The sequence below is a fragment of the Diceros bicornis genome, chromosome 26 (genome assembly GCF_020826845.1).
Source record: "Diceros bicornis minor isolate mBicDic1 chromosome 26, mDicBic1.mat.cur, whole genome shotgun sequence".
NCBI classification, from domain to species: domain Eukaryota; kingdom Metazoa; phylum Chordata; class Mammalia; order Perissodactyla; family Rhinocerotidae; genus Diceros; species Diceros bicornis.
The window spans coordinates 18,943,715-18,968,974 of record NC_080765.1 but is presented as its reverse complement, the minus strand read 5'-3'; the positions used below and the strand labels follow the sequence as shown (position 1 = coordinate 18,968,974).

At 47.3% G+C, this 25,260-nt stretch overlaps 1 protein-coding gene across 4 annotated transcripts in view; it reads left to right on the top strand.

Annotated features, from left to right (window-relative positions):
* The first annotated feature begins 3,770 nt into the window (after positions 1-3,770).
* CALN1 (calneuron 1) overlaps positions 3,771-25,260 on the top strand; it is a 398,390-nt gene continuing 376,900 nt past the window's right edge. For 2 of the 4 annotated variants that reach the window (XM_058569480.1, XM_058569478.1), the window contains exon 1: positions 3,980-4,029. In XM_058569480.1, the coding sequence (XP_058425463.1) occupies positions 4,022-4,029 (8 nt within the window). In that variant the 5' untranslated portion in view covers positions 3,980-4,021. Of the gene's footprint in view, positions 3,823-3,979; positions 4,030-4,427; positions 4,771-25,260 lie in introns of those variants that run through there. The other 2 variants (XM_058569479.1, XM_058569481.1) reach the window with 2 other exon arrangements.

The window sequence follows — 25,260 nt, the reverse complement described above, 5'->3', positions numbered from 1 at the left end:
CCCAACTCTTAAAGAGAGAAAATTTGCAGCTATATTTAACTCATCATAGTTAAAAATTCATCTTTGTTCAAAAATTATTTACATTCTTCCAACATGAAAAATACCCAGAAATATCCAAGAGCCTCAAAAAGTTTCATCTCCTTGTGGCACCAGGCTCAGGCTTGAGGTCCTGGATCTGTTCATCTAAAGCAGGTTCAGATGTGGATGGGTCTCCCTGGGTGAAGTTCTTCTCAATATGAAGGTCTGCGAACTAAAGAGACAAATTACCTTCTCCTTCCTCTCCCCTAAACACCCACCATACACCCGTGAAGCAGCGATATAATAACTGCAGTAGACACCCCATTCAATATAGGAGGACATGGGAGGTAGCTCCTGTAGCAGTCCCTGGTCCATAGCAATTCTGAAATCCAGTTGGGAACATAGCGTCAGTTCCTTAATTAGGGCCTCGTCCTACTTCTTGGGAATGATTGTCTGTGGCTCTTGGCTTCACCCTTTTGGGCTCTTGGTTCCACTCTCTGAGTCATTCTCCCTCTCCCATAAGAAATGGTCTGTGTTTGGGCCGGCCCCGTGGCTTAGTGGTTAAGTGCACGTGCTCAGCTGCTGGTGGCCCGGGTTCGGATCCCAGGCGCGCACCGACGCACCGCTTCTCCAGCCATGCTGAGGCCGCGTCCCACATACAGCAACTAGAAGGATGTGCAGCTATGACATACAACTATCTACTGGGGCTTTGGGGGGAAAAAATAAATAAATAAAATCTTTAGAAATGGTCTATGTTTGCTGCCTGTTTATTGTCCACAGAAGATTGGGGATCCAAAGTCCTCCTTTCATTTTGTCCCGTCTCTGTCCCTTTCAGTCCCAAGCCAGTATACTTTCTTTAAAGACATTGAGGGCTTCCTGTGATTCAAACTATAATCCATCCATTAGACAAAAGTCACACTTACGAATCTCTTTAAGAATACACCCTCCTCTATCTTCAACCCCCAGCGAGGCTACTGGAGGACCATGTCTCTAAGATTCTTAGACGCTCTTTTAGGTATGCCCTTAAATATGGGCAAGGTCTTAACAAAGGATCCTACAATCCCGTCCTTAACTTAATCTTTATCCAGAGACAACATTTTACTGCTCTGGATTTGAAAGTTTTGCCTGGATATATCAGAATGAGAAAGAGTTATCCTTTCTAACACAGCAAGTCCTGGTTCTCTCTATTTCCTCTAAATTCTATTAAAAAAATGAAATAGTTTCTTTTTAACTCATCTCTGCTTGTCCTTTATCAGAGGCATCTAGAAAAATTCAGTTGGCATTTTCTACGTTCTACTTGGAAATCTCCCTAGTCAGATCCATGAGTTCATTGGTAGCCGTCCCATTGGTCACGTTATTCCAGGCAACAGTTTTGCTAATTGTCCTACCAGCACATGACTCAGGTGCTCTCTTCTCCAGCTTCTAATAAAAGTTTTCTTGGTGTCCTTCAAGTCCTCTTCAAGCTCCCTGAGGTCCTTGAAGATTTTGCTAAGGCACTTCTATCTTTCACCCATTGTTCAATCCTAAAGCGAATGTTTGAAGTTTTTGTTACAGTGGCACTCTACTTCCAGATACCAAATTTTGTTCTGGTTATCTGTTGCTGCCTAACAAACCGCTCTAAAACCTCTCGCCACAAAATAGAGAATGTGCGTCGTAAAGAATCCAATGCATTCTATAGTCTGTATTTTGATGTAATACATGAAAAATTTACCCTCCAGCATATACTTACCTGAATGCTTTTTCTTTTTCTGTCTATTTCTGTTCAGAATGCAACAGATCCCTTCACCATACTCTACCCTTGGCTGTCTCAGGCACTGGAAGTAGATGTATTTATTGAGGGTAAAACGAAAGAAGGAAGGACAGGGGAAGGGAAGAGGTAGACGCGGGAAAGACTTTGGCCATGTTAGAAAACGACTACCACGTGATAAGGCAGCGATTGTCCAGATGTCTGGTTTGTGTAACTCTGAGTCCCAAAGCTAGAGGTAGGGGGTAGAATAGAGTCAATCCTCACTCCTAGCTGTTTCCTGGAGGGCTGAATTCTGGGTTGGAGAGACTACTTATGACAAATCCAGCTACAAATGTATGATAAAGACAAGACCTTCCCACTCATTTTGTTCTGTGTTGGTTTTAGCTTCCATTCTGATAATTGGTACAAGATTTTCTTTGGCATTTTAATAAGAAGGAGCTGGCACATTTTGACTCTAAATGAATATATATTGAACAAATGAATAAAAGTTGGAGCAAGGGTATCAGGGCCTGTGAACCAGCAACCCCTTAATCTGGAAGTCTCAAAAGGGTCCTAGCTGGTGAAGACCAGGAAACTGCATTTGGCGTGCTCATCAAAATCTGCCAGTGGCTTCTCTAGTTCTTGAGGTTTGTTGAGCTTAGTATCCTGGGGCAAAAGATCCTTGACTTTTTTCCCAAGGTAATGTCTTGGATATGTGTTAACTACTCACTAATAATGACAACAGCCAATCTTTGCCGGAAGTTACTTTATGCCTGGAACTGAGTTAACCGAGCAAACTGCTATTTCATGTCATCGCATTTCATCTTTACAACAACCTTATGGAGTAGATACTGTAATTATCCCCATTTTACAGATGAGGACGGTGAGATTTAGAGAGAATAAACAGCTTGCCCTAATTCACACAGGCAGTAAGTGCGGGCAGAGAACTTCTGCCAGATGTGTCCCACTCTGGTTAAATAGTGACCCCTACATTCTACCAGGAACTCCATGTGTGTATATAGGCTTGCGAAAGGGCTTTGGTGACCTGGTTGCTATCCAGAAAGTGGCAAAACAACTGTATACAGAAATGTATTGTTAGAAGATGCAGCTTTCATCCAAACGGAGAGATCAGAGGGAAAGAGCATACTGAGACCCCATCAACTCTATTAGTTCCTCTTCCCATGACCCTTCATGGAAACTCCTGGAAATGCCTTCCATCACATCTCTGAAATGGGCTGGGTCAAGAAGATAATTTGGGAAGTAGGGCTGGTACAAGGAAAGATAGTGATAATACAGAGTAGCAAATGCTAAATGCCAAAGGAGTGATACCACAACGAGTGCTACAAGGACTCAGAGGAGCCACACCCAGGCTGCAAGCCAGGAGGTGAGGCGAGGAGGGGCCCCTGAGTAACTTGTGCTGCTGGCTGGTAGCGCCAATGCCCACATTCCCTTGGCAGCGGCACCAGCCAGCAGAGAGGTGATTGCTGAGCTGTTTGGACCAGAGGCTTATGGCGGTATTAGTTGTTTTGCTCCTGATCAGTGTGAGAATTTTTATATGTATCTTTTCTTTGATTCTGGGAATTGGAAGCATCTGAGCTGGTGAGCAGTCATTTTTTTTTTCTTGACAACATAAACCTTCATCGCACTGTGTAACCTGTCAGCTTCTGGGCACACGAGAAGTAGACAGGTGGGGACCAGGAAAGGGGACTGGAGGCTCTAAGCTAACGTGTTGCCCTTGGGGCATAGGGCAGAGGAGGAAAGGGGTCTGGGTACGGACGTGGCAGAGGGCAGTGCCTGGGCAGGTTGCAGCTAGTCTTCGAGATTTCTAGCTCACACCTGTGTCCAAGCACCCTCTCCCTCTCATCAAATCCCTTCTATGACCTTGGAAAGAGAAGTGGGAGCCAAACCACGTGTTCTCAGGCCCCAGGGGAGCGGGATCAGAGGTTGGCGCGCTATGACCAGAGACGTGCCTCCCTAGATGGTGCTAAAGGTGGGCGCGCCGAAGCTTCCTCCTCCTCTAGTTTCCGGCGCCGGACCCTCAACTCCGCGCGCCGCCCTCTCCCTGGGCGCGGACGCAGGTGTGGTTGTGGCCCAAGGGTGTGGGCACTGGAGATGAAGTAGTTAAGGTGGGGGGCGCTTGGGTGAGTTGTCCAATACGGAGGAACAGCAGTTTGCCGGAGTTAACGTGGGCAGCTTCTTTGGGAAGGGAAGGAAGGAGGACCGTCTGCCAAGCTCCAGCTCGCCCCCCGCGTGTGCCTGTGTGTGCAGTGCGTGTGTATGCGAGTGTGAGTGCGCGCGCGCCGAGGCGTTCCTCAGGTTGCGCTGCCTGGAAACCGAGGGAGCCATTGGAGAGGCGAAGGGGTGGGGGTGGGGTCTCCCCGACCCTCGGAGCAGCCGGGGTGCGGGCGGCCGTGGCGAGCCCTGAACCTCGGCTCCTGACGCGGGCGAAGGCGGAGCGGGGACGGCGCCGCGGGCGGCCTCAAGGCCCCGGGGGGCCCGCCGGGGAGGAGCTGGGGAGGAGGCCGGAGCTGCATGGAGTTTCTAGGGCGCGCAACTCCGGCGGGGCCTCGGCCACTGGGCTCCGGGGCGCAGCGAGGCAGCCGCGCACATGGGCTGAGCCCGCGCGCCGGGGCTCTGCACGGCCAGCGGGAGCGGGAGGGGTAGAGGAGCGCGCCGTGCCGGGGGTGCGGGGCACACGTCCCCAGACGGGAGCAGAGGACAAGGACAGGGAGGAACGCGCCCAGATCGCGCTCCGAGCCGACGAGGGGCTCGCGCCGGCCCCGGCGCGCGCTTGGGGAGCGGCCCCGGGGCGCCGTGGGAGCCGGCGGCAGCGAGGATGCCGGCGCGGGGACGCGGCTGCCGGCTGGGGGTGTGAGCGTGAGGCTGAGCGCTGCCCGCCGGCGCCACCATCCGCGCCTCCCCCTCCCTGCCGGCCTCGGAGGAAGCCCCCCGCGCCGCGCGGAGGCGCCTCGGAACCCGGGCTTCGGGGCAGCGGGCCCGCGCGGCCGGCCCCGGCCCAGCGAGAGGTGAGTGCCGCCGCCCGCTCGCTCCCTCTCCTCGCCTCCTCCCTCCGTCCTCGCCCCACTCCACGGCGCCCAAACCCCGGGGCTGTCTGGGGCCCCTGTCTCCGGAGTGGGCGGGCTGCCGGCCGACAACGCCTCCCGTACCTGTTGGCACTGGCAGAGGTCACCCGGCGAGCTGGGGGCCCCCCGAGCCACCTTGCCCTCCCTTAGGGTGGATCCTGGCTGCCCGCCCGGGGGCGTGGGGCTGGGGAAGGGCCGCGGGTGTCCCACTCGGATGTCCCGGAACTGTGCGGGCTGCCGGCTGGGAGCCGCTCGCCGAGTCCCCGGCGCTGGGGGCCGCGGGCGCCCGGGCGGTGGAAGGGAGGGGAGGGGTGTGGGAGCCGCACCGCAGCCCAGGTGGGAAGGCAGGGCGGCTTCCAGGTCTTCGGGAAGCCGAGAGTCATGGCGATCCGGAGAGGCGGGAGGCAGGATTCCCTCCACCTCCAGCCCTCCGGGGCGCACGCTCCTGGCCGCCACCCGCCGGGGTCCGCGGGCCGTGGGGAGCGCGGGATAAGCGGGGAGGCCTCCGGCAGCCAGCCTGGGACCCGGCTGCTGCTCAGCTGGCCCGGGGGCCCCAAGCAGCAAGATAGTCCGGCGCCAGGGCAGGGGCGGGCTCCCGCTCTCCCGGGCAGTCTGGGTTCACACGGGTGCCCCAGCCTCCCCGGACTGGCGCGACGGGGAGTGAACTTCCTCAGACTTGGCCTGAGGGCGCCTAGGCAGCAGCAGGTAGTTCTGGGCCGGCCTCGGGGCTAGGGCGAGCGGAGGACGCCTCAAACCCACGGGATGGTGGTGCTGAGCCTGGACGGAGGGCTACGTTTTGCCTCTTAGGCGCCAGCCACGTGCGCCCTCCGCCCCCACCCCCAGCATCGTTTCCCACCGCTGTTTTTTTTTTTGAGGTGTGTTTTTAGGAAAGCGCCTTCCTTGCCTTAGGTGTTGCGAGGCCCTTAACCCCGGTGAAATGCCTGCAGTTCCTTGGGTGCCAAGACTGGGGCGCCCTCCCCAGGCCCTGAGCCGGTTTTTTTTTTGGCAGAAAAGGAGACTTTCTGGGCTCAGAGAAGAGCAGCTCAGTGCTGACTGTGTGTGGCTGTGTTGGGTCGAGTCCCCTAAGTCTGAAGTGCGAATAATAACTACGTTCTAGAGTGAATAAGAGCAGCCTCGGTGACACAGTTGAGATGACCTCCCCTAGGAGGAATGGGTAGATTTCTGCCCTCTGTATGTCCAGACACACACAGCACTTGTGCAAATATGAAAACTCATAACTCTTAGGATTTCCGTGTTCTGCTTCTTGAACTGCTGACTTTCAGTCGAAAAGATAAACTCTTTTTTCAATTCAGGCATCGGAGCTTTGGAAAGGGTTTTAAAGCCACTTGGTGTGAAATTTTCTTGACGCTCCAGCAAGACGTGTTTTTTATCGAAGCCTGACTCCAGCTCTCCTGCTTGGCTTGGTGGTGGTTTTTATTTCATTTTTGTGGGATGGGAGGAAGTGTTGGGGGGAGAAGAAGGAACTGTTGGTGGGGTGCAGATTTTATTTGCTACCTGTTTATATGAGGCTTTGACTGAAAGGTACATGGCAACTTAGACCTGCCCTGCGCTTGCAGCCCTGCTGTGAACCCAGCTTAGGATTCATTCCCCTCTTTAGAAGCTGCATAGCTTTGCCAGGTCCTTAGGCAGTGTTGGTGGCCCCCATGAATGCCCCGTGGATGCCCCTCGGCTGCATTTCCCCAGCCTGCTCCGGGGGAAGCCCAGCACAGTGGCCCCCCTTTCTCAGTTCACTGCAGGCGTGTGGGTTTTTCATGGCACTAGCGGCCTGAAGAACGGCTATGTTTACTGAGAAACTGGTCTGCAATACTGAAGTTGGTTACTGGATGTAGCCAAGTGGAGTAATGAAAACAAAACTCTCTAGAAACCCAATCCCTTGGATATTTTATTGGAGGAGCGTTAAATCCTCTTAGAATTGTTCACCAAGATCACCTTTCTCTGAACTCTGAATGTAACTAGCGCCGGTAATCAGGCCTTCAGTGAGCGTGCAGAATACGGACCTTTTAGAAAGAAAATAATTTAAGTCAGCTGCTTCAGTTGAGAAACTGATGGGCAAGACTTGATGGAGACACATGACTCCCTTTCCTCTCTAAGGGGTGGGGGTGGAGATTGGGGTGAGGTGGGGGTGCGTGTGTGACAGCTGCTTTGTTGAGTTTAACATTTATCTGTGCGAGTCCTCTGATCAGTGCTTAAGTATTGGGCAGGGTAGGGCTCCACTCTAGAAATTTCTTTTCTGTAGCAAGTGGCCTTGGGAAGGACAGTGTGCTCCTGGGTCACCAGCCCCCGAGAGAGGTGTCTGTGCGCTGGCACTTGAGCCCGTCACTGTGTCTGCAGTCCTGGCTTTGCAGCCCGCCCCAGGACTCGAGCACATGCAGCGCTCATTGGGTGGCAGAATGGGGCCCTAGTTCTTATATTGGGAGGAATTCTGGCTCTGATAGACATTAGACTTGTAAGGTCTTTGGAGACTCTCTTAATTCAGATTTCTGAGACCCTGCTTGGTGCCAGACACTTTCACACATTTGAGCTCATGTAATTCTCGTTTTTCGTATTTGGAAACCGATGCTAAGGGAGGTTAAGTAACTTTCCTGAGGCTGCATAACTTGTGGGGAAGAGGCAGGGTTATGGTTTGATTCTAAAGGTCGGGGTTCCTGATGCTGAGTTCAGGGCTCTTTCCACACTGCTGCTTAGGATCTGAAGAGTGTTTTAGTAACCTTTGACCTTCAGTGCTTTGTTTAGAGTCAGACCCTAGTGGGTGCCCCGTCTATGTGGGCTGAGTAAATCTAGGTCAGCGTCTCATTGCTCATTCCTGATAAGGAAACGGGCACAGGAGGAGCTGTGCCTTGTGTGGTGGGTCAGGGGAGGGTGCCCTGACCCCCATGTGTGCCCACATGGAGCCATGCGAGGGCTGAGCCATGAGATTGGTTTGATTATCGGCTGCTGCTGCTTTGCACGTTCCCTATCTGTGCCACATTCATATGGGGTGGGTGGTATCTTTGCCCTTCACTTGAGGCTTAAACTGATGTAGTCAGAGTGTCTGAAATGTCCTTTCAAGATGGAGAACTATTAGGCGGTGCAACCAGCAATAGTCTCTGATGCTTGTTAAAACAGTGTGTGTCCTGCCTCTCAAGCAATGAAACCATCCTTTAAGATGGACAGAGCACTAGCTGATCCCTCGGTTGCTCAATTTGAGGGTAATTCTGAATGTGTTTAGAAAGGAGGAAAATGAAAACACAGTTGTTGCATCCAATCTGGGGTTTTCAAAGTGAATTATGTTTTTAATTGTTTAACATCTAACAAAAATGTATTCAGTGCCTGTTAATGTGGTACAGATATAGAGATGAATATGACACAGAGCCTGTCATCAAAAAATTCACAGATTAGTGGGGAAGGCAGACCACGTGTTAGGGCTACGCTTTTGTGAGCAGAGACAGAAGGTAGCTAGCCTAGGATGGAAGTGGTGTCTGAGCTGAGTTTAAAAGATGATTATGAAGTGGTCAGCCTTAAATGGGTATTTCCCACGCAGAGGAAATAAGATGAGCACAGGGTGAGAGAGAAAAAAAAAACACCTGGAAAATAGGAGGAAGCAGCTGGTAGTTTGGAGTTCCTAGAGCTTAAATGTTAAGTCAGAGAGTAACAAGAGAAGAGGCTGGAATGATGGATGGAAGCCTCTTGATCGGGACCAGGGGCTCAGCATTTCTCTGTTAGGGGCTGGGCGGCATGGTCAGATTTGAGTTTTAGGTAAGTCTTTTTGGGGACTCCGTAAGGAACGGATTTGGCAGTGAGATGACCAGAGGCGTGGATACCAGTGAGGCGGCTAGCGCTGAAGCCATGGTGGGGAGGATAGAAGAGAAGGGGTGGATTCGGCAAACGTTTAGGAGAATGCAGGCAACAGAAACCAACTCTGGCTAACAAGAAAAGCAAATAAAGGGAATGTATTACAAGTATAGATGGGAACTCACAGAGCTGAGAGCCAGGCCTAGAGCAGAGAGGAATTAGGCAGTTGAGGGGATCTTGGTGGCAGGAATTGCCTTACTGTTTCTCTCAGGTGATGCTATGGAAGTAAATGATCCCCAACCTTTTCCGGCATCAGCATCAGCATCATCGTTATTGTATTATTCTGCTACATTCAAAATGCTCAGAGGAAATGTCCAATTAGCATAGCCCTGGGTCTTCGTGTCTAGGAGTAATTTTCTGAAAAGTTGTCAGAATGGGGAGAGGTAGTTTTCTGAAAGGAAACTGGAATGATCTTGCTCAAACCGTGACATAGATATTGGGCATGTCGTCTATAGGAGGGAAAGTTGGCTGGACTTATTGAGGAATTGAATGAGGAGTGGGAGACAGGGAAGGGTGTAGTGTGACCACTGGGTTTCTGGTTTAGGTAACAGGGTGGATGAGCAAAATGGAAGTCTGGCCAAGACTGAATAACTCGCTCGTTTTCCCACTGACAGGGCTGTGGGCAGCTCTCCGTGACCAGGCTGCAGGAGAAGGTGACAACCTATTTTAAAAAGTCTCATTAAGGGGCTGTGCTGCTGTGAAGAAAGTCTGTTTAAGTAGGTTACTTTATCTCATGCCCCACAAATCTGGGTACTTTGAAAACATTTCATTCATGCAAACCAGTATGTATTGAGCATCTCTGGTTTAGGTGGGGAAGATGGGGAATTAGACAGATAGAGGTGGTACTCTCATATTCTAGTGGCATAAGACATAATAAAAAAAATTAAAATAGAAAATAAAATTAGGTGATATAATTGAGACAGATGCAGGGGCTCCTTCAGATTGGGTGGTTAAGAAAGGTCTCATTGAGGAGCCATATTTAAGCTGGGTAAGTTGGGGCAAGAGCTGGAGAAGAACTTCCAGGCAGCAGCCAGTGCAAAGGTCCTGAGGTAGGAACAAGTGGGGTGCATTAGAGGAACAGGAAGGAGGCTGTTGTGGCAGGAGATGAGTTTAGAGAAACAGGGGCTAGTTCATGGGGGGGCTTGGGGGTCGTCCTGTGGCATTTGGGTTTGATACTGAGTTCGATGGGAGCCACTGGAGAGTTTTAAATGGGAGAGTGACATGATTTAATTTATGTTTTCAAAAGATCACCCTGGCAGCTGTGCATTTGGTACACACTACCTTGGTATAAAAAAGTGAGTCTTTATCCATTAGAGTGTAAAATGAAATGTAGTGTTTAAGAGTAACAGATGGAGAGAAAATGCTTTGGTGACTTTAATTTAGTGCTTTCTAATGTACCAATTAAATGTGAGTATGGACCAAACTGCATTTCTAGTATGATTTCAGTTTTATTTAAAAATACGTTATAGAAGAATGATGGAATGACGTGGACTAAAGATGCTAACACTGCTCGTCCAAAGGTGTTGGTGTTATGGATGATTTTCATTTTTTTGAAAATGAGCACACATTTCTTTTATAATCAGAAAAAGATCATTTTAAAATGTAGACACTGATGACCACAAACGTCTTGAATGGGGTATTGTGAGACTATATCTATTGAACACTTTTTTTCCTGCCATTTTATTTCTGGAAATTTTAATGTCAAAAACCCATGGTCCTGATTGGGACAGAAGACAGGATGCTTATTTTATTTTATTATTTTTTTTAATTTTTTGTTTATTGCGGTAACGTTGGTTTATGACATTGTAAAAATTTCAGGTGTACATCATCAGGATGCTTATTTTGCACCAGCTGTCTAATGGATAGCTCTTTGTTTTATGCTTAAAAAATATTTTTAGTTATGAAAACAAACATTCTTTTTTTTAAAAAGAAATTAAAGCAATATAGAAATGTTAGATAAAAAAATGAAAGTACCTTTGTACACTCTCATTCCTTAGACCATTAACATCTCAGTACATGTATTAGATTTTTTTCCTATGCATTTCAAATATATACATCTATATTATGTTGAAGGACTTTGGAATATTGCCGTAACAAGTTACCTGCTCTAAATTACTCTCCAAAAGTCGTTCCTCTAGAACTTGAAACCTAGATGACATCTTTCCTCCTTGAAACAAAATCATTAGGAAACTTAACACATAACTTAGCTAGGAGAAACTGCATCTTGCCTTTTTAGTATTCAGAGTGTTCGCTGAAAGCATCCTTTATACTTATAAAGAATAAAGCAATTAAATATTCATTAAAAGTTCATCTCCGAGCATTAAACATTATTGCTCCAGTATTGGAGCCCAAAAGTTGGTATCATGATTATAAATCACTTACACTGTTTCATTAACAAAAGTTAGCCCCTATGAAAACTTAGAAGTGCAAATCAAGGAGCTTAGCTAATTATTTTGGTGACATAGTTATTACAACAGAATATTATCCTTTGAAAATTGGAGAAGAAAAACATTCAATGAAGTGTTACATGGAGCCCTTGATGTGTCTGGGAAGAGCTGTCACCCACATGGTCTCACCGTGCAGACTGGGTTGGGGGCTGAAGTGTCAGGAATGAAGGGCCGCAGACTCAGTGTTAATGTCACTGAACAGTGTCGCATTGGAGTTTCATTATGTGATTCAGCAGAATTACGACCTTTCTCATCATTGCTTTAACTAAACACATCCTTTCTTGGTGAAGAGAAGAGCAAATGTGTGCTTAGAAGGGAATGATTGTAAAGTAACACAGAGCCGTGGAGTTGAAGAGGGGGCAGGGAACTTGGTTATCTCATCTTAGAGATGGGGAAAAATGAGGACCAGAGAGAGTAACAGGCACGCACTCTGTCAAACAGAGTCGATTTCCCCGCCCCAGCGCCTCTTCCCTACACTCAGCAGTGGCTGTGTTGTGAGAAAATGAATTTATTTTGGTAAACCCAAGAATTAGGAAAGCATTCTGAACCTGATGAAAAATGGGAGGGTTTTTGAGCTGTTCATTCATTCTGTAAAGTGTAATCTGCTTGTGTACTGATAACAGGCCTAATTACTGTGTAAACATTTTTATCGCCTGGTAAGGAACCCTCAAACATCTGTACTGCACATTGATGTAGCGTCTCAGCCTCCAGCATTCCTACTGCTTGTTCTTAAAACCAGTTGCTCCGTTATTTCATCTGGTCTATGGTTGATGATTTGTTTTATACACAGACACAGAAACACACATTCCAAAACCAGCAGGAAGTGACAAGTAATAATAGCAAACTTGCATAGTACTTACTATGTGTCATCAACTCTCTGCTTATTAGTATTTCCCCCATTTTACGGATGAAGCAATGAACATGCAGCGAGATTCGGTAACTTGCCCAGGTCCCAGGTTAGTCCGTGGTGGGTGGGCATCACCACCACCATCCTCTCAATCCAGAGGCGTGTGACTCACCAGCTAAAACCTCCACCTTCCCTTGCCTCTCAAAGGCAAGCAAACTTTCTGCAAGAAAGATTGGAATCTGACTTTGTGAGATCCATTTAACTAGTTAAATCACTTTTTGTTTGGGCAAACTCACAGATGTAGAGCTGCGCAGGGTTCCCTGTGGGGATGGCGTTTTCAAGTCTGTTTTGTGGCTTGCCCCAGTCCGCTCCCTTCTTGAGTCACTTGGTGGTAGCAGGTCGAGGACAGATCATCTGCCCTCAGCTGAGGCTGGTGGTTCTCTTTTCACTCCAAGACCCAACCCTCAGGCTAGTTGCATGGACACTAACCTGCTTCTGAGCCCTGGTAGGTTCAGGTACTGCGGGCTTCCAGCTTGGCTAATAAGTTATCCTAACAAATACCAAAGTTCTCAACTTCTCACACCCAAAGAGATAAACTCGTCTCTCAAAAATCCAGAAGCGCAGAATCTGTGGATCCCTCAACAGGCAGTAGGCATCAGGAAAGAATCACATAATTAAAAAGGAGGGGAAAATCAATGCAGGTAGATACTGTCAGTGGTCCTCAGTCCGAGATCTTAGCCTTAAATCATTAGTTACGATGCACGCTCACTCAGAATCTTGCACACCAGAAGGGACCGAAGCCAAGGAACGTTTGCCATGGACTCTTCAGGCTCCCTCAGTTTTAGCTTCTGGCGCAGGGAGTCCATGTGCTTGGAGATCCCTGCATGAAAGGTGTTGCTGTGGAAGAAAGTTCTGGCTTCTGATTTGGAACGCTGCAGTTGCCATGAAAGAGAGAGAGTGAGCCAGTGCTGACAGGTAGCTTTGCTGGGAGTGGCCACCTCCTGCAGGAGCTTGGAGGCTCAGACAACGGTAAACGTGAGAGGCAGGTACCAACCCACCATCAGCTAGAACTCCAGCGGGCGGGTGACCTTGCTGTGGTCTTGGGAAAGGTGATACAGACCTGTCCAGAGGTCAGCCAGCCAGCCCTGGATTTGCCTTTTAGAAGCTGAAGTGGCGAATTTAGTTCAGTGTTTCTCCAACTTTGCTGCACATTAGGGAGCCTTAAAAAAGTCCCAGTGCCCCGTCACATCCCAGACCAGAGATGTTTGGATGTTAGTGGGGGGTGTGTGACCCAGCCCCCTAGGTGATTCCGCTGTGCAGCCAACGTTGAGAACCAGGGCTCTAGGACAGCTTTTCTCAAACCGGGTGCCTGCACGTCACCTGGGGATCTTGTTCAAATGCAAAATCCTGATGCCTGGGTCTGGAGCAGTCCTAGAGCCTGCATTTCTAGCAAGCTACTGCTGCTTCAGGAGGGCTGCACAGGGAGGGCAAGGCCTAGTTTGGAGAATTGTGTTCCTGACTTAGCGTCACATGGGGGGCTTCTGGAACCATTGCCTTTTTATGAAATTAAGGCATCTTTGGTTCATTCAGTGTAAGGTTGGAAAACAGGGAGCCTGGACCCCCTACCCCCCTTTATAGTCTTATAAAGAGTAGAGTATAAAGAGCTATTCATTAAAAGTTCATCTCAGAACATTTAAACATTATTGCTCTAGTTTGGAACCCAAAAGTTGGTGTCATGATTGCAAATCACTTTTAACCGTGGATCCAGTGCATTCTCCTGTGCCTGGTCAGCATTTGTAGAGTCAGGATCAGAGGCTCGGAGAGCTGGAAGGCACCTTAGGAATTATCTAGTCTAAACCACTCAGCTTTGGAGAGGAGGAAACTGAGACCCAGAGGGATCTGGCCAGAGTCACAGATCATCAGGCCAGGGCTGCTGTGGACTGGAGACCAGGAGGAAGGACATGGCAGGGTGAGGCCTGGCGAGAAGGCACCCCCCATGCTGCTCCCAGTGCAGAGGAATCACGAGACAGACATCCAGAAAGACTGCAGATTTAGTCACGTTAAAGGCACCTGTGAATTGAGAGACGTTACTGTTAATTATACCTGTGATTTTCCATCCCTCCCTCCAGCCACCCCGCCATCTTTAGTTAACTACGCAGAAGCTTGACAAAGTTCTTCGCTTCTGCGGTTGGAGTTGACACCTTGACAGATGTTCAACAGCCCGTTCCCAGGTGGGATGCTGATGCAGGCTGCCCTACTTCATGCAAAATTACATCTAGCATTTTCACCCCAAATATTTTCCTCCTGTCGCCGGAACAAATAAAGAACATTCTCGACATATAGGTTTCTTGATGTCGTGGTGAATATGTTAAACCTGTTGTAAGAATAGTTCATAATTGATGTTCCTGGCATTTATCACCCGGCCGTGATGTGTTCAGCGTGTGATGACTAATAAATTATATTTTGTTGGATCCTTTTTTTCTGCTTTTTCAACCCAAGGCACCTGTTTCAGCATATCAGTGTTGACACGGACGGTTTCCCACCTATCTCTTTATGCTTTGTAAGCTGACTTCACAGGAAGACAATGGGTGTGAGACTCGGACTGAAATGGACGTTGCTTTCTCAGGGTACTTTGCCCTAGAAGATCAAATCTTTAAACTGATAATGAGACGAATTAGGGGCACAGGAACGTTAGCATAAAGATTGCGGCAGTATAATTATAGCTAATGGTTATATAAGTACTCCTTTCTAAGTACCTCACGTATGTTAACTCTTTCAATCCTTTCAACAACCCCTTGAGGTAGATTCCATTATTGATGAGGATACCAAACCACAGAGAAGTTAAGCTCCAAGTCACACAGCTAATGAGTAGTGAAGCTTGACTGGTGACTCTAGAAGCCATGCTCTTAAGGCACTTGGCTGTACGGCCTCTGTAATTTTGATTGCCTAGGATGTGCCAGGAGCTGCAGAGAACTTCCACAGAATGTTTTCACACAGACTCCGACTCTGACATTCCTCTCTCGGAGAACCCTTTTACCTCTGCGTGGATGCTTCCTCCCTCACATCACTGGAGTCGGTCCTGCTGATGCTGGCCGTGTCCTATTGCCCAAGTCTTTGCTTTTCTAGCTCTCTGTAGATGTGTCCACTGATGGGCCCACATGTGGGCAAACCCTAGGTCATAAACACAGAAGAGAATCCATAGCCAACTGGTAGGGTTGGAATGTCAGTTGGGGCAACTCTGTGTACAGTAAGGCCCAGGTCTCTGTATTGCATTTACAGACTTCACCACCTTCCCATGCTGGCCATGCAGTGGACTCATTTTGACCTTCATCCTCCTTCAGTGGCTACCCATTGACCTGTGTTGTCCTAGGCTCCCAGGACTGTGGCTCTGCTGTGCTTTGAGCCTGGTGGTCTCTGCCTCATTCTTGCCAGATTGTTCATATTGATTGATCATATTCCCCCAATATGAGTCTTTAGTTGGGGTTCTGCACCTGGTGGACAGATAGAACCCCTTGAGTTCTCCCTCACTTCAGGCCTGGCTCTCTGGACTGGATTTCCTGGATCTGGTCCTTGCCTGAATTGTGCCATGATTGCTTTGCCCTTGGTCATGGGCTGGGGCTGCCTGATGGTTCATTTCCCCCAGCCCATGCCCGCTGTCTTGGTCATCAGCTTGGCCCACTTGGCTTTCCCTCTCTTCCTACTTGCCTGGTGTTGCTGCCTGATTTTCACTCTACAGTCTGTTCCTTTAGGAATTGGCAAACTTTTTCTGTAAAGGGGCAGTTAGTAAATATTTCAGGCTTTGCAGGTCATATGGTTCCTGCTGCAATTACTCAACTCTGCTGTTGTGGCTGGAAAGCAACCAGGGACAAGATGTAAATGAATGTGTGTGGCTGTGTTGCAATAAAACTTTATTTACAAAAACAAAAGGTGGAGCTGGCCTTGGTGGCCTAGTGGTTAAGTTCGGCACACTCTGCTTCGGCGGCCCAGGTTTGGTTCCCGGGTGTGGACCTACACCACTCCTCTGTCCATGGCCATGCTGTGTTGGGGGCTCACATACAAAATAGAGGAAGATTGGTGATGGATGTTAGCTCAGGGCGAATCTTCCTCAGCAAAAAACAAAAACAAAAACAAAAAGCGTGGACCAGATTTTGGCCCATGGCCTGTAGTTTGCTGACACCTGCAAACACAGGTGTTCTATTCACTGCCTCTTTCTGACTTCCATCCTGCAATGACAGTGTCTCTTTAGAGGTCATCAGCATGCCTAGTCTAGAACCCTGGACTATGATTTCTATTCTGAATTCCCTAGAACCTTGTACTCATTGACCTGCCTGACCTATTGCTGTATTCACTTTGCAACCTTAACCTTGAATAAAATCAACCATTCACTTTTTCAAGTTCTGTCAGCTAAATTGATTTCTTTAAGAATTTATGTTGTTCAATGACAGCTGGGTCCCAAATTCTTTTTACTAATCCTTCTGTTGAAGTCTTGGCTGATTTCTTGTCTGGTTCACTATGGCTGTATTCCTGGATCTCCTCTACACTTCTTAATTTCTTACTCCTCTCCCCACATTCATTCTCAGCAGATGACCTTCCCTCCTACTTTGAGAGACTGAGGGCACGAATTCCATCATCTCTCTTCTCTTGACCTCAACATTCTCCATCCTTCCTCCTTCGAAATTTCTCCTTTCTTTCTGTTTCAAAGGAAGAAGTATCCTTACTCTTTCACAAGGAAAACTTGGCTATTCCATTAATCTCATCAGTTTCGATTTCTCCTCAGCTCAAATCTCCTTCCTTTAGCTCGTAAACATTGTCTCCCCAAAACTTTGCTTGACCTCGCTGCCTCCCCAGGCTGCCATCCTATTTCACTCACTCTCTTTATTGCAAAGCTTCTGAAAAGGAGGGTCTGCCCCTGTCGCTCTCACTTTTTCACTTATTCTTGTCTTGTACATGAACCCTTTGCTGTTGGCCAGCCCTACTGTTGGTCTCCTATTATATTGTCTTATATGCTTAGTATATTGTGAACTTGCTTTTTTAAAGATCACTGACATCCTCATTTTAAAATCTAAGGATGTCGACTCATTTCTCTTGCTCGGCAACATTTAACATTGTTGAGCACCCCGTTCCTCAGGTAACTCCCCCGAATCAACCCTCCTGGCTTTTTTCTGACCTCTTAGCTTTTTGTATTAGTTGCTAGGCCCACTGTAACAAAACACCACAGACTGGGTAGATTAAACAATAGAAATTTATTTTCTCTCAGCTCCTGAGGCTGAAAGTCCAAGATCTAGGTGTCAGCAGGATGGGTCAGAAGGCTGAGGGCCGTGAGGGAAGGATCTATTCCAGGCCTCTTTCCTTGGCTTGTAGAGGGCCGTCTTCTCTGTGTCTTCACATGGTTTTCCTTTGTGTGTGTCTGTGTCCAAATTTCTTCTTCTTATAAGGACATCAGTCACACTGGATTAGGGCCCATCTGAATGACCTCGTTTTAACCTAATCACCTCTTTAAGGCATATCTCCAAATATGGTCACATTATGAGGTTAGAACTTCAACATATGAGCTTTGGGGGAGACACAATTCATCCATAACACGTTTCTATCTCCAGTTCCCTTTAGCACCCCTCAAAGGTAGATGTTCCCAAAGTCCATGCCTTGGCTTTTTTCTTTTCGTGTTCTTTCTGTTTCTCTCTTTGAACAATCTTCTTTCCCTCCATGCTTTATCTCTTGTAACATCAAATCTTATCAGGCGTTAAGTGTAAACTGTCCCACAGGCACTACAAATTCAGCGTGGCCCAACAGAATGGACCATTTCCTCCCCAATACACAGTGCGTTCTCCCACCTGGCCTGAAGCCCCCAGCCCCACAGACACTCAGAATAAGAAGCTTGTTGTCATTTCTGGCCCTCTCTCCCCACCCACATGTGGTTGATCAGAACAGAACGTCAGTTCTGTTGTTTGGCACCAACATTCTGACCCCATTGCCACTGCTGCTGTTCTGGCCTGGACTTGAGCCAGCTCCCCACCCGCTGAAAAAATAAGGTGAGTAATGCCATTCTGGTCTTCCAGAAACTTCCAGTTGCATCTCTCTGAGATTAAAATTTTGACTGCTTAGTGACTTTCCTTTCGCTTCTTTGGGGCTTGACCACTGCCACCTTTGCCATCTTCAAGTTCCTCCAGGTGACAGACCTCTGTGTTTTTGCTCGTGCTGCTTCTGCAGCTTAGAAGCTCCTTGTCATTCAAAGGCAAGGTTAAATCTGACCTTGCCTGTGAAGTGTTCCTTGATCCCCAGAGTTGAATCTAATTTCTCCTTCCTCTGTTTGTATAATACTTACCTATACATGTGCTCTAATTCTTATTGGCTCGTGCTAGGTATCACATTTAGAATTACAGAGTCCTCCTGGAAAAGTAAAATGAAAGGGATTTTAGAAGGCATCCCTTCCAATGAGGAAATAGACCTTCCACGAGCTAACTTGCAATTGGGTCTCTTCTTCCTCTTTTAAATTATAAGCTCTTTTAAGGGGCTTGGTGGCTTGCGTGTGTGTGTGTATGTGTGTGTGTGTTTTCTCTACAGCTCTTGACACAGTGCTTTGCCTTAAGACATGTTTAAAGATGTTTCTGAAGTTTAATTGGAGGACAGTACTGTGGGGATCTAGCTGTGCCTTTGGCCCTCAGTGATCTTAAGAGTTGTACATCAATGTGGGAAGGACAAGCCTGTGTTGGTTTACAAGGTGGTTCTCTCTGCAGTGGTCTTTGCCTTCCATCACTTGCTCTGTGATTACTCACTCTAGTGCAAAATGGAGATCATAGTTCAGACACTTCTCCCACTGGGGAGGTGGCAGGTAGGGGAGGAATGGAAGGTTGAGTTAAATGAACTACTTCTTACAGTACCTTGAATTCTTTGGAGAAGAAGCAGGAAAGGAAACTGACTAATATCAAGGTGTTTCTTAAAGGGACCCGTTAGGTAAATCTGAACAGACAAATAAGGGAGTAATTGTTTGCATTGAAATCAAATGATTCACTGTAGGGTCCTCTTAAATAGGAACTCCCCTCATGAATCTGAGTGAAGTTTCCAGATCATTAGGTAATTGGCAGAGGGAGGTGAGAGCAGAGAAAATCAACTGTGTGACCAGCAATAAAAAGCACAATCAGAAATAACAGCGAGCAGATCAGATATTATGATGCAAATCACTGGGAAGGAGAGTTTGATCTACTGCACAAAGTAAAATGTTTTCCTGAAAGGATGTGGTGGTTTAACATTCTTTTTCCTGCCTTTCCAATGCATGCACGAACCTTCACGTTTCCCTCTTCTCCAGGAAACTCTTTGGATCCTGCATTTACCACAACTGGCAAGCAGCTGGTGCCTCCTGGAGGGAGCATTGAGCCCTTTGCCCTGGAGGGGCTGGAAGTAATGCCTCCCTCTTTCCTTCCTTTCCTCTGGCTCAGGGCTTCTTGTTGTGTCTGTGGAGGTGGACACTCTCTAGACCAGGCCTGTCTGTGTGCCACAACGGCCCCCCTTGTGGTCACAGCTGTGCCCCCGGGTTTACCACCTGGCCATCCCATTCTGCCAGATGCTGGCTCTCATCAGACCCCTGGGGGAGCCAGCCAGGCAGAGTGAACAGAGTTGCTGGAACAGTTGTAGATCCAGTGAGCCTTCATTTAGAACTGTTGGGGATAAACTCCCCTGTGGGATGCTGGGTGTTCAGACTCCCTGACGCACACGGCTTTCTGGAGGAGAAATCTGCTGCCATCTGGTCATTGCTTCCTCGCGTGTAAACGTTAAGCACAAAAGTAAAGATTTGTGGTCAAACTTTTAAAAATAAGCAAATAGAAGAAAATAAAATTTACTCTTAATCCCACAAACCCAGAGATAAATGGCTCACAGTTTGGGGACAAAATCTCGCAGAGTTTGTGTCTGTGTGTACCCACCGATGGGTGTTGCGTGCATTTACGCAGCATTCCTCTATTTATTAGAAGGGGTTATGATGTGAATACTCTTGCGTAACCTGCTTTTAAACTGAATATATTGTGGGTGTCTCTCCGGTTGTTACATTTGCTCCTACCTCATCATTTTTAATGAATGCATTCTGTTCCACAAATGGGTGTGCTGTGTGTTATTTTTGACTTTACTATTGAAAAATATTGCACATCCATAAGTATTTTTCTAAGGATAAATTCTTAGGAGTGGACTGATCAGATCAAGAATTTTGGTTCCTTTCCTCAAGATTTTTCCCATTCCGTTTTTTGATAGCCAAAATGGTTTTGCATTGTTGTTTTATCCTGGATTTCTGAGATTGTAAGCACGCACGCACATTTTTTTTCGTGTACTTATTGGCCATTTGATTTTTTTCTTTTGTGAATTGTGTATTGATGTTTTATGTCTATTGTTCTATTGAGGTGTTCTTTTTTAAAAAATGAATTGCAAGAACTCCAGAAGAAAGGAGAGGACCCGTTATTTTTTAACATACTGTTTTTAAAAAATATTTAATCAAATGTTTTATTCTCCCCTTTTAAATATTTAAGTTTTGGAGTCATGCTTAGAAAATGCTTCCTCATCCCCAAGATTACATAAATATTTACCTATAGATTTAAAATTTTTCTTCTAAATTAAAAAAAATTTTTTTTATTAATGTAGTGTATTGCCCATAGCTTAAAAGTTGAATTGTATTAAACAGCTTCTAACACCAAGTGACAGTCTCTTGCCATCCTGGGGTGGTGTGCTGTGGGTCAAGGATCCAAGGAGCTTGGGTGCAGGAATTCTGTCATCAGGCCAGGGATGGGGGCTGAGGACCCCCCGGTTCTGTGCACAGATTGACCCCTACGGACCTTGGTTGTGCAGCAGGCACCTCACCCCAGCCGTGCTCTGGGCCTGGTGTGCCCTCTCGTTATTTCTGCCAAGGCTGACCTGCTGGCTCCTGGGACACAGGGCACAGGAACACTGTGCTGGCTCCAGGCTAGGGATGGAGCTCTATCTGTCTGCCCCTGACCCGGGCCCCCTGTGGCACCAACACTGCCAGTGTGTGCCTTTCAGGGTTCTGGCTCCAACTGGCTGGCTCCTTCCTAATATAGACCCATGGCAGGCACAGAATTTGTCCTACCCCTCAGTCTGCTAAGGCGTGCACCACTCCACCTGCTTTCTGGCTACCCCATCTCCTCTGAACCTTTCCTTCCACTTCTTTCTGTCCTTGTGGCTTCCAGGGAAAGATCTCCTTGCCTCCCGTCCTTCGTTCCTATTTGAGCAGTGTTTTGGGAAGGAGAGGCGATAAATGAGTGAAATTGATTTGCCAGTTTTTACCAGAAGTCTAATATATATTTTTATCATTAAAATTTTTAATCCCTCTGATATTAATTTTGGCTGGGGTATGATATAGGGATCTAACTTTATTATTATTTTTTTCCAAATTGTTTTCAGTTTTTCCAATATTGAATTGAAGAATTTATTGAATTCTAAATTGAATAATTTAGAAGTACCGGTTTTATTATCTCCCAAATTACCATACTCATTTGGGCTGGCTTCTAATCTGTTGGTTCTGCTCCATTGTTCCATCTACTCTGTTTCCTGGCTTAATTATAGTAACTTTAAAAATCTGTGATAGGGCATATTTTCCCTTTTCTTTCTTATATTTTTAAATTACCAGTGGGAAAATAATTACGAACTTTATGGTCACTACTTATCCAGATGACCCAGAGCTTTCAACTTGCAAAACCATTTTCTTAATGATGCAGTTGTCATTTTTTTCTTTGACTTACTTGTTCTTCTTGAATTTTCTACACCTGAGGGACTTTTCCAAAGTTATATTTCAAAAAAGTTATATCGCCAAAAAAAAAAAACAATCTCCTGGAACGGGGATCTTTTGGTGTGTGTGGCTCACCTGTAACCCAGTTTACTGCCCCTCAGCTTCAAAGTGGCACAGTACTGTCTGTTATGGGGAACACAGCTTGTGGGTCCAAGCTGAGTCAAGAAGCAAAAAATACAACAACATAGAGGAGTGACTCATTGCAACCAGAATTCTCCTTGTAGTCTGGGGCAGGTGGCCCTCAGCATTGCTGAGAGAAGTCAACTGTATGTCCCAGGTGCGAGTGGCTCTTACCTGGCTGGAAATGGCTGCCTTGTGGCAGGTGGCTTCTGTCATCTTTAGTTTGCTCCTTCCCTGTTTTCTCACCACTCTCCTATGCACATCTCTTGGATCTTCCCTATTTCCTTGGATTATCACTATTTTTCTTTAAAGTCTGCGCCTTGCTATGGCATCCAAACCTTCACAGATCAGCGTAGTCCTCTTAATATATATATTCCACATTTTTGACTCCTTTCATAGACCATTGTCATTTTCCAAAACTTCACTCTCCTGCTGGTGTGTTTCAATGCTGATGTCTTCAGAGGCATCAGAGTGCCCCACCGCCATCCCAGTTCATGATTGAGGTCTGGAAACTACCCAAGGTATTGTCTAAGGGGGCACCGGTGTAATATCAACATTACAGCCACTGAGGTCACATTCTTCTCGTTCTTCCCTCCCTTCCCTGCCTGGACTGTCCTTATCCACTGATGTTAGTGAGCACTGCCTTGTGGAGGCCGTTGCTGTGGGTATTTGGCGGTATCCTTAGTGCCAAGAGCTGGGTGCATTGCTTACAGTGTGCCAGGTTCTATGCTAAGTATTTTCTGGATAATTTCAGTTAATGCTCATGGCTGCTTCAAGAGGTAGATACCTTATGATTCCCATTTTATCATTGGGCAAACTAAGAGTTAGAAAGGTTGCATTATCTAGGGTTTTACAGCAAGAATGTGGCAGAGCCTGGACTGGTCCAGGGGTCTGTTTGGCTTGAACACCAACCCACTATGCTGCTTCTCTTTGTATATTTAGAGGCCTAAGAGTCAGGAAAGGCCTCTTCCCTGAGTGAGTCCTTGAGCTGGACATTGAGACAGGCCGCCATGAGCAGTCAGGGAATGATGACATGAAGGGGTGGTGTGTGGGGCTTGACTGGGAGATGCCAGCAGAGCACTCAGGTGGGAGAGGGCTGACAGGTGCCCCTTTGGAAGCATCAGCACCTTGACCGGAGTCTGATTCTTTCCTCACACTCCAGTCTGAAACCCCTCTGCCCCTGGGGCAGCCTTGAAGCGGGAAGCACAGGCAAAGCTCCTCATTCAAACTCGGAACATCTCCCTGGACCTGGAGTGTAAGGTCATTTCAGGAGAGAGTGGAGAGAAGATGACTAAATTAGGTTGGCTTTTGTACCTCTTTGGCTTGGAGTGGAGTGTGGGAAGCGATCCAGTGTTGCTTTTCCTGGCTGGCTGTGGGACAGAAGACGACAGCAAACAGTGGGGGACCTTGCACTGGGGTTTGTTTTACCTCTTGGTGCCCTTCCCCGCCTGCCACTTCTGATCCATCATCTTCCCTCTGATGCCCTCAGCCAAGGGTTCTTGAAGGTGACTTCCTGTCCTCAGTCATGGCGCCACCCCTGCATTCCTTGAGTCCTTGTTTGCGTGACTATGAATGCTCCCCTCCCCCATTCTTTTCTGTAGTGCCTTTTACACTCCTCAGTACCTTGTCCTGGACCTTCTCCTTTGTCAGAGGAGAGGGCTCCATTCCTGAGTTCCTTGGACCCCTTTGAGCCTCACGCCGGCTTCTGGTCTATTTATTTGCAGACAGACCAGTGTGTATGTTTCAAGAGCAGAGGCCCTGCCTCATGTTATGGCTTTAGAAAGGTGAACAGGGCCAGCAGCCTGCATATTTCTAGGATGAATGAACGCCTTTAGTTGTTGCTCTCTGTCCATCCCAGGCACATCCTCTAGAGGTTGTCTCAGGTGTTGCTTCTGGAGCCAAGCCACTTGGGTTTGACTTCTCACTCTACCATTTACTAGCTCTGCTGGTTTTGGACCAGTTATCTAATTTGCCTGTGCTTCATTTTCCTCATCTGCAAAATGGGGATAATATTATTCTTACCTCGCAAGCTAAAACTGAGATGTTACTTAACATTGCTTAGAATTGCCTGCCACATAGTCAGCTCTCTAAAAATGTTCACTATTTTCACGCATGACCTATTCTCAGGAATTTTCCTTGGGTATTTTTATGCCAGATGGGCTTGGTCCCCGGAGAAACTTCCAGCATCATTATGATTCCATGAGAGCTCTTGCTCCCAAGTTTTACTTCCCTGCCCCCACTGGCACCGGGAATGTGTTCGCTCCAGGTTTACTGTGGAAGGTTCACTCTGGCTCCAGGGCGTAGGTCATCTTATTTCCTCTCTGTCATGGTGGTTCCCAGAAGGACAAGCTCCTTCATATCATTCATTCATTGATTCACACCTGCATGCATTCAACAAACATTTCTGAGTACTCCTTGTATGCCTGATGCAGGTCGATGCTGGGAGAGCATCGTGTCCAGGGAGCTCATGCCCTGGTTGTACTTGGTGGACTTTTGTTGTTGATGTTTTGTTTTTATGTCTCTTGAGCATAGAAGAGCTTCTCATTTCTTTCAGCAGATTCCTCTCCATCACAGTGTCTTTGTGAAGGTTAGATGGTGACGGAGAGGCCTCACGGCGTGTCCTGGTGAACTCATCATCTTAGCTTGTGCTTATTTTTGATCTCTGCCTTTTGCTTCTTCTGTCAGCTGGGACCCTCCTCTTGGCAGCAGATGTCCCCAAGGCGACTGCCATTCCGTATTCACTGCCTTCTGCCCGGCTGTTGGTATGACCTTGTGTCCGGTTTGTGACATTCCTGATGCCGCCCACTGTTTTGGGTGGGGCATTCTGCAGGGCACCGATGTCTAGCCTGCAGGTAAGAGGTCTGTGCCCCGTGTCAGCCTCCTCAGGCCACCTGGACCGGAGGCTCAGCCAGGCTGCTTGCTTCTGCCTGCGTGTGCATAGTTCTCAGGCAGTTACATGGCTCAGATATTACTTAGTCTCTGGGACTCTTATCCCACTAGTTTGTAACTTTTTGAGGACGTGGGCTGTGACTTCTACTGTAATACCATCGTGGATCGTGGCGTGCTAGATGCTTTAAGTCCCTACCACCCAAACAACTGCCCTAATGATCTGACCTCCCTTGTGGCTAGATCGGCTTCAGCCTTCCCTGGGCATACCCTCAATTTTATGGCACAATGAGAAGAAATCTCAGAAAAAAATGAAGTCCTTGTCCTCAGGTCTATAGTCTTATTTCCAAATATTCTTATGCTGTCAACTCCATAGTAATGGGTAAATTTTATACCACTTTCCATCTGAATGATGGATTGAATGAATCTAATTTACACGCTTTTCATCTTATGTAAATTGGCCAAAATGAGACTAAATCTCCAGGGGTCCTGTGCCT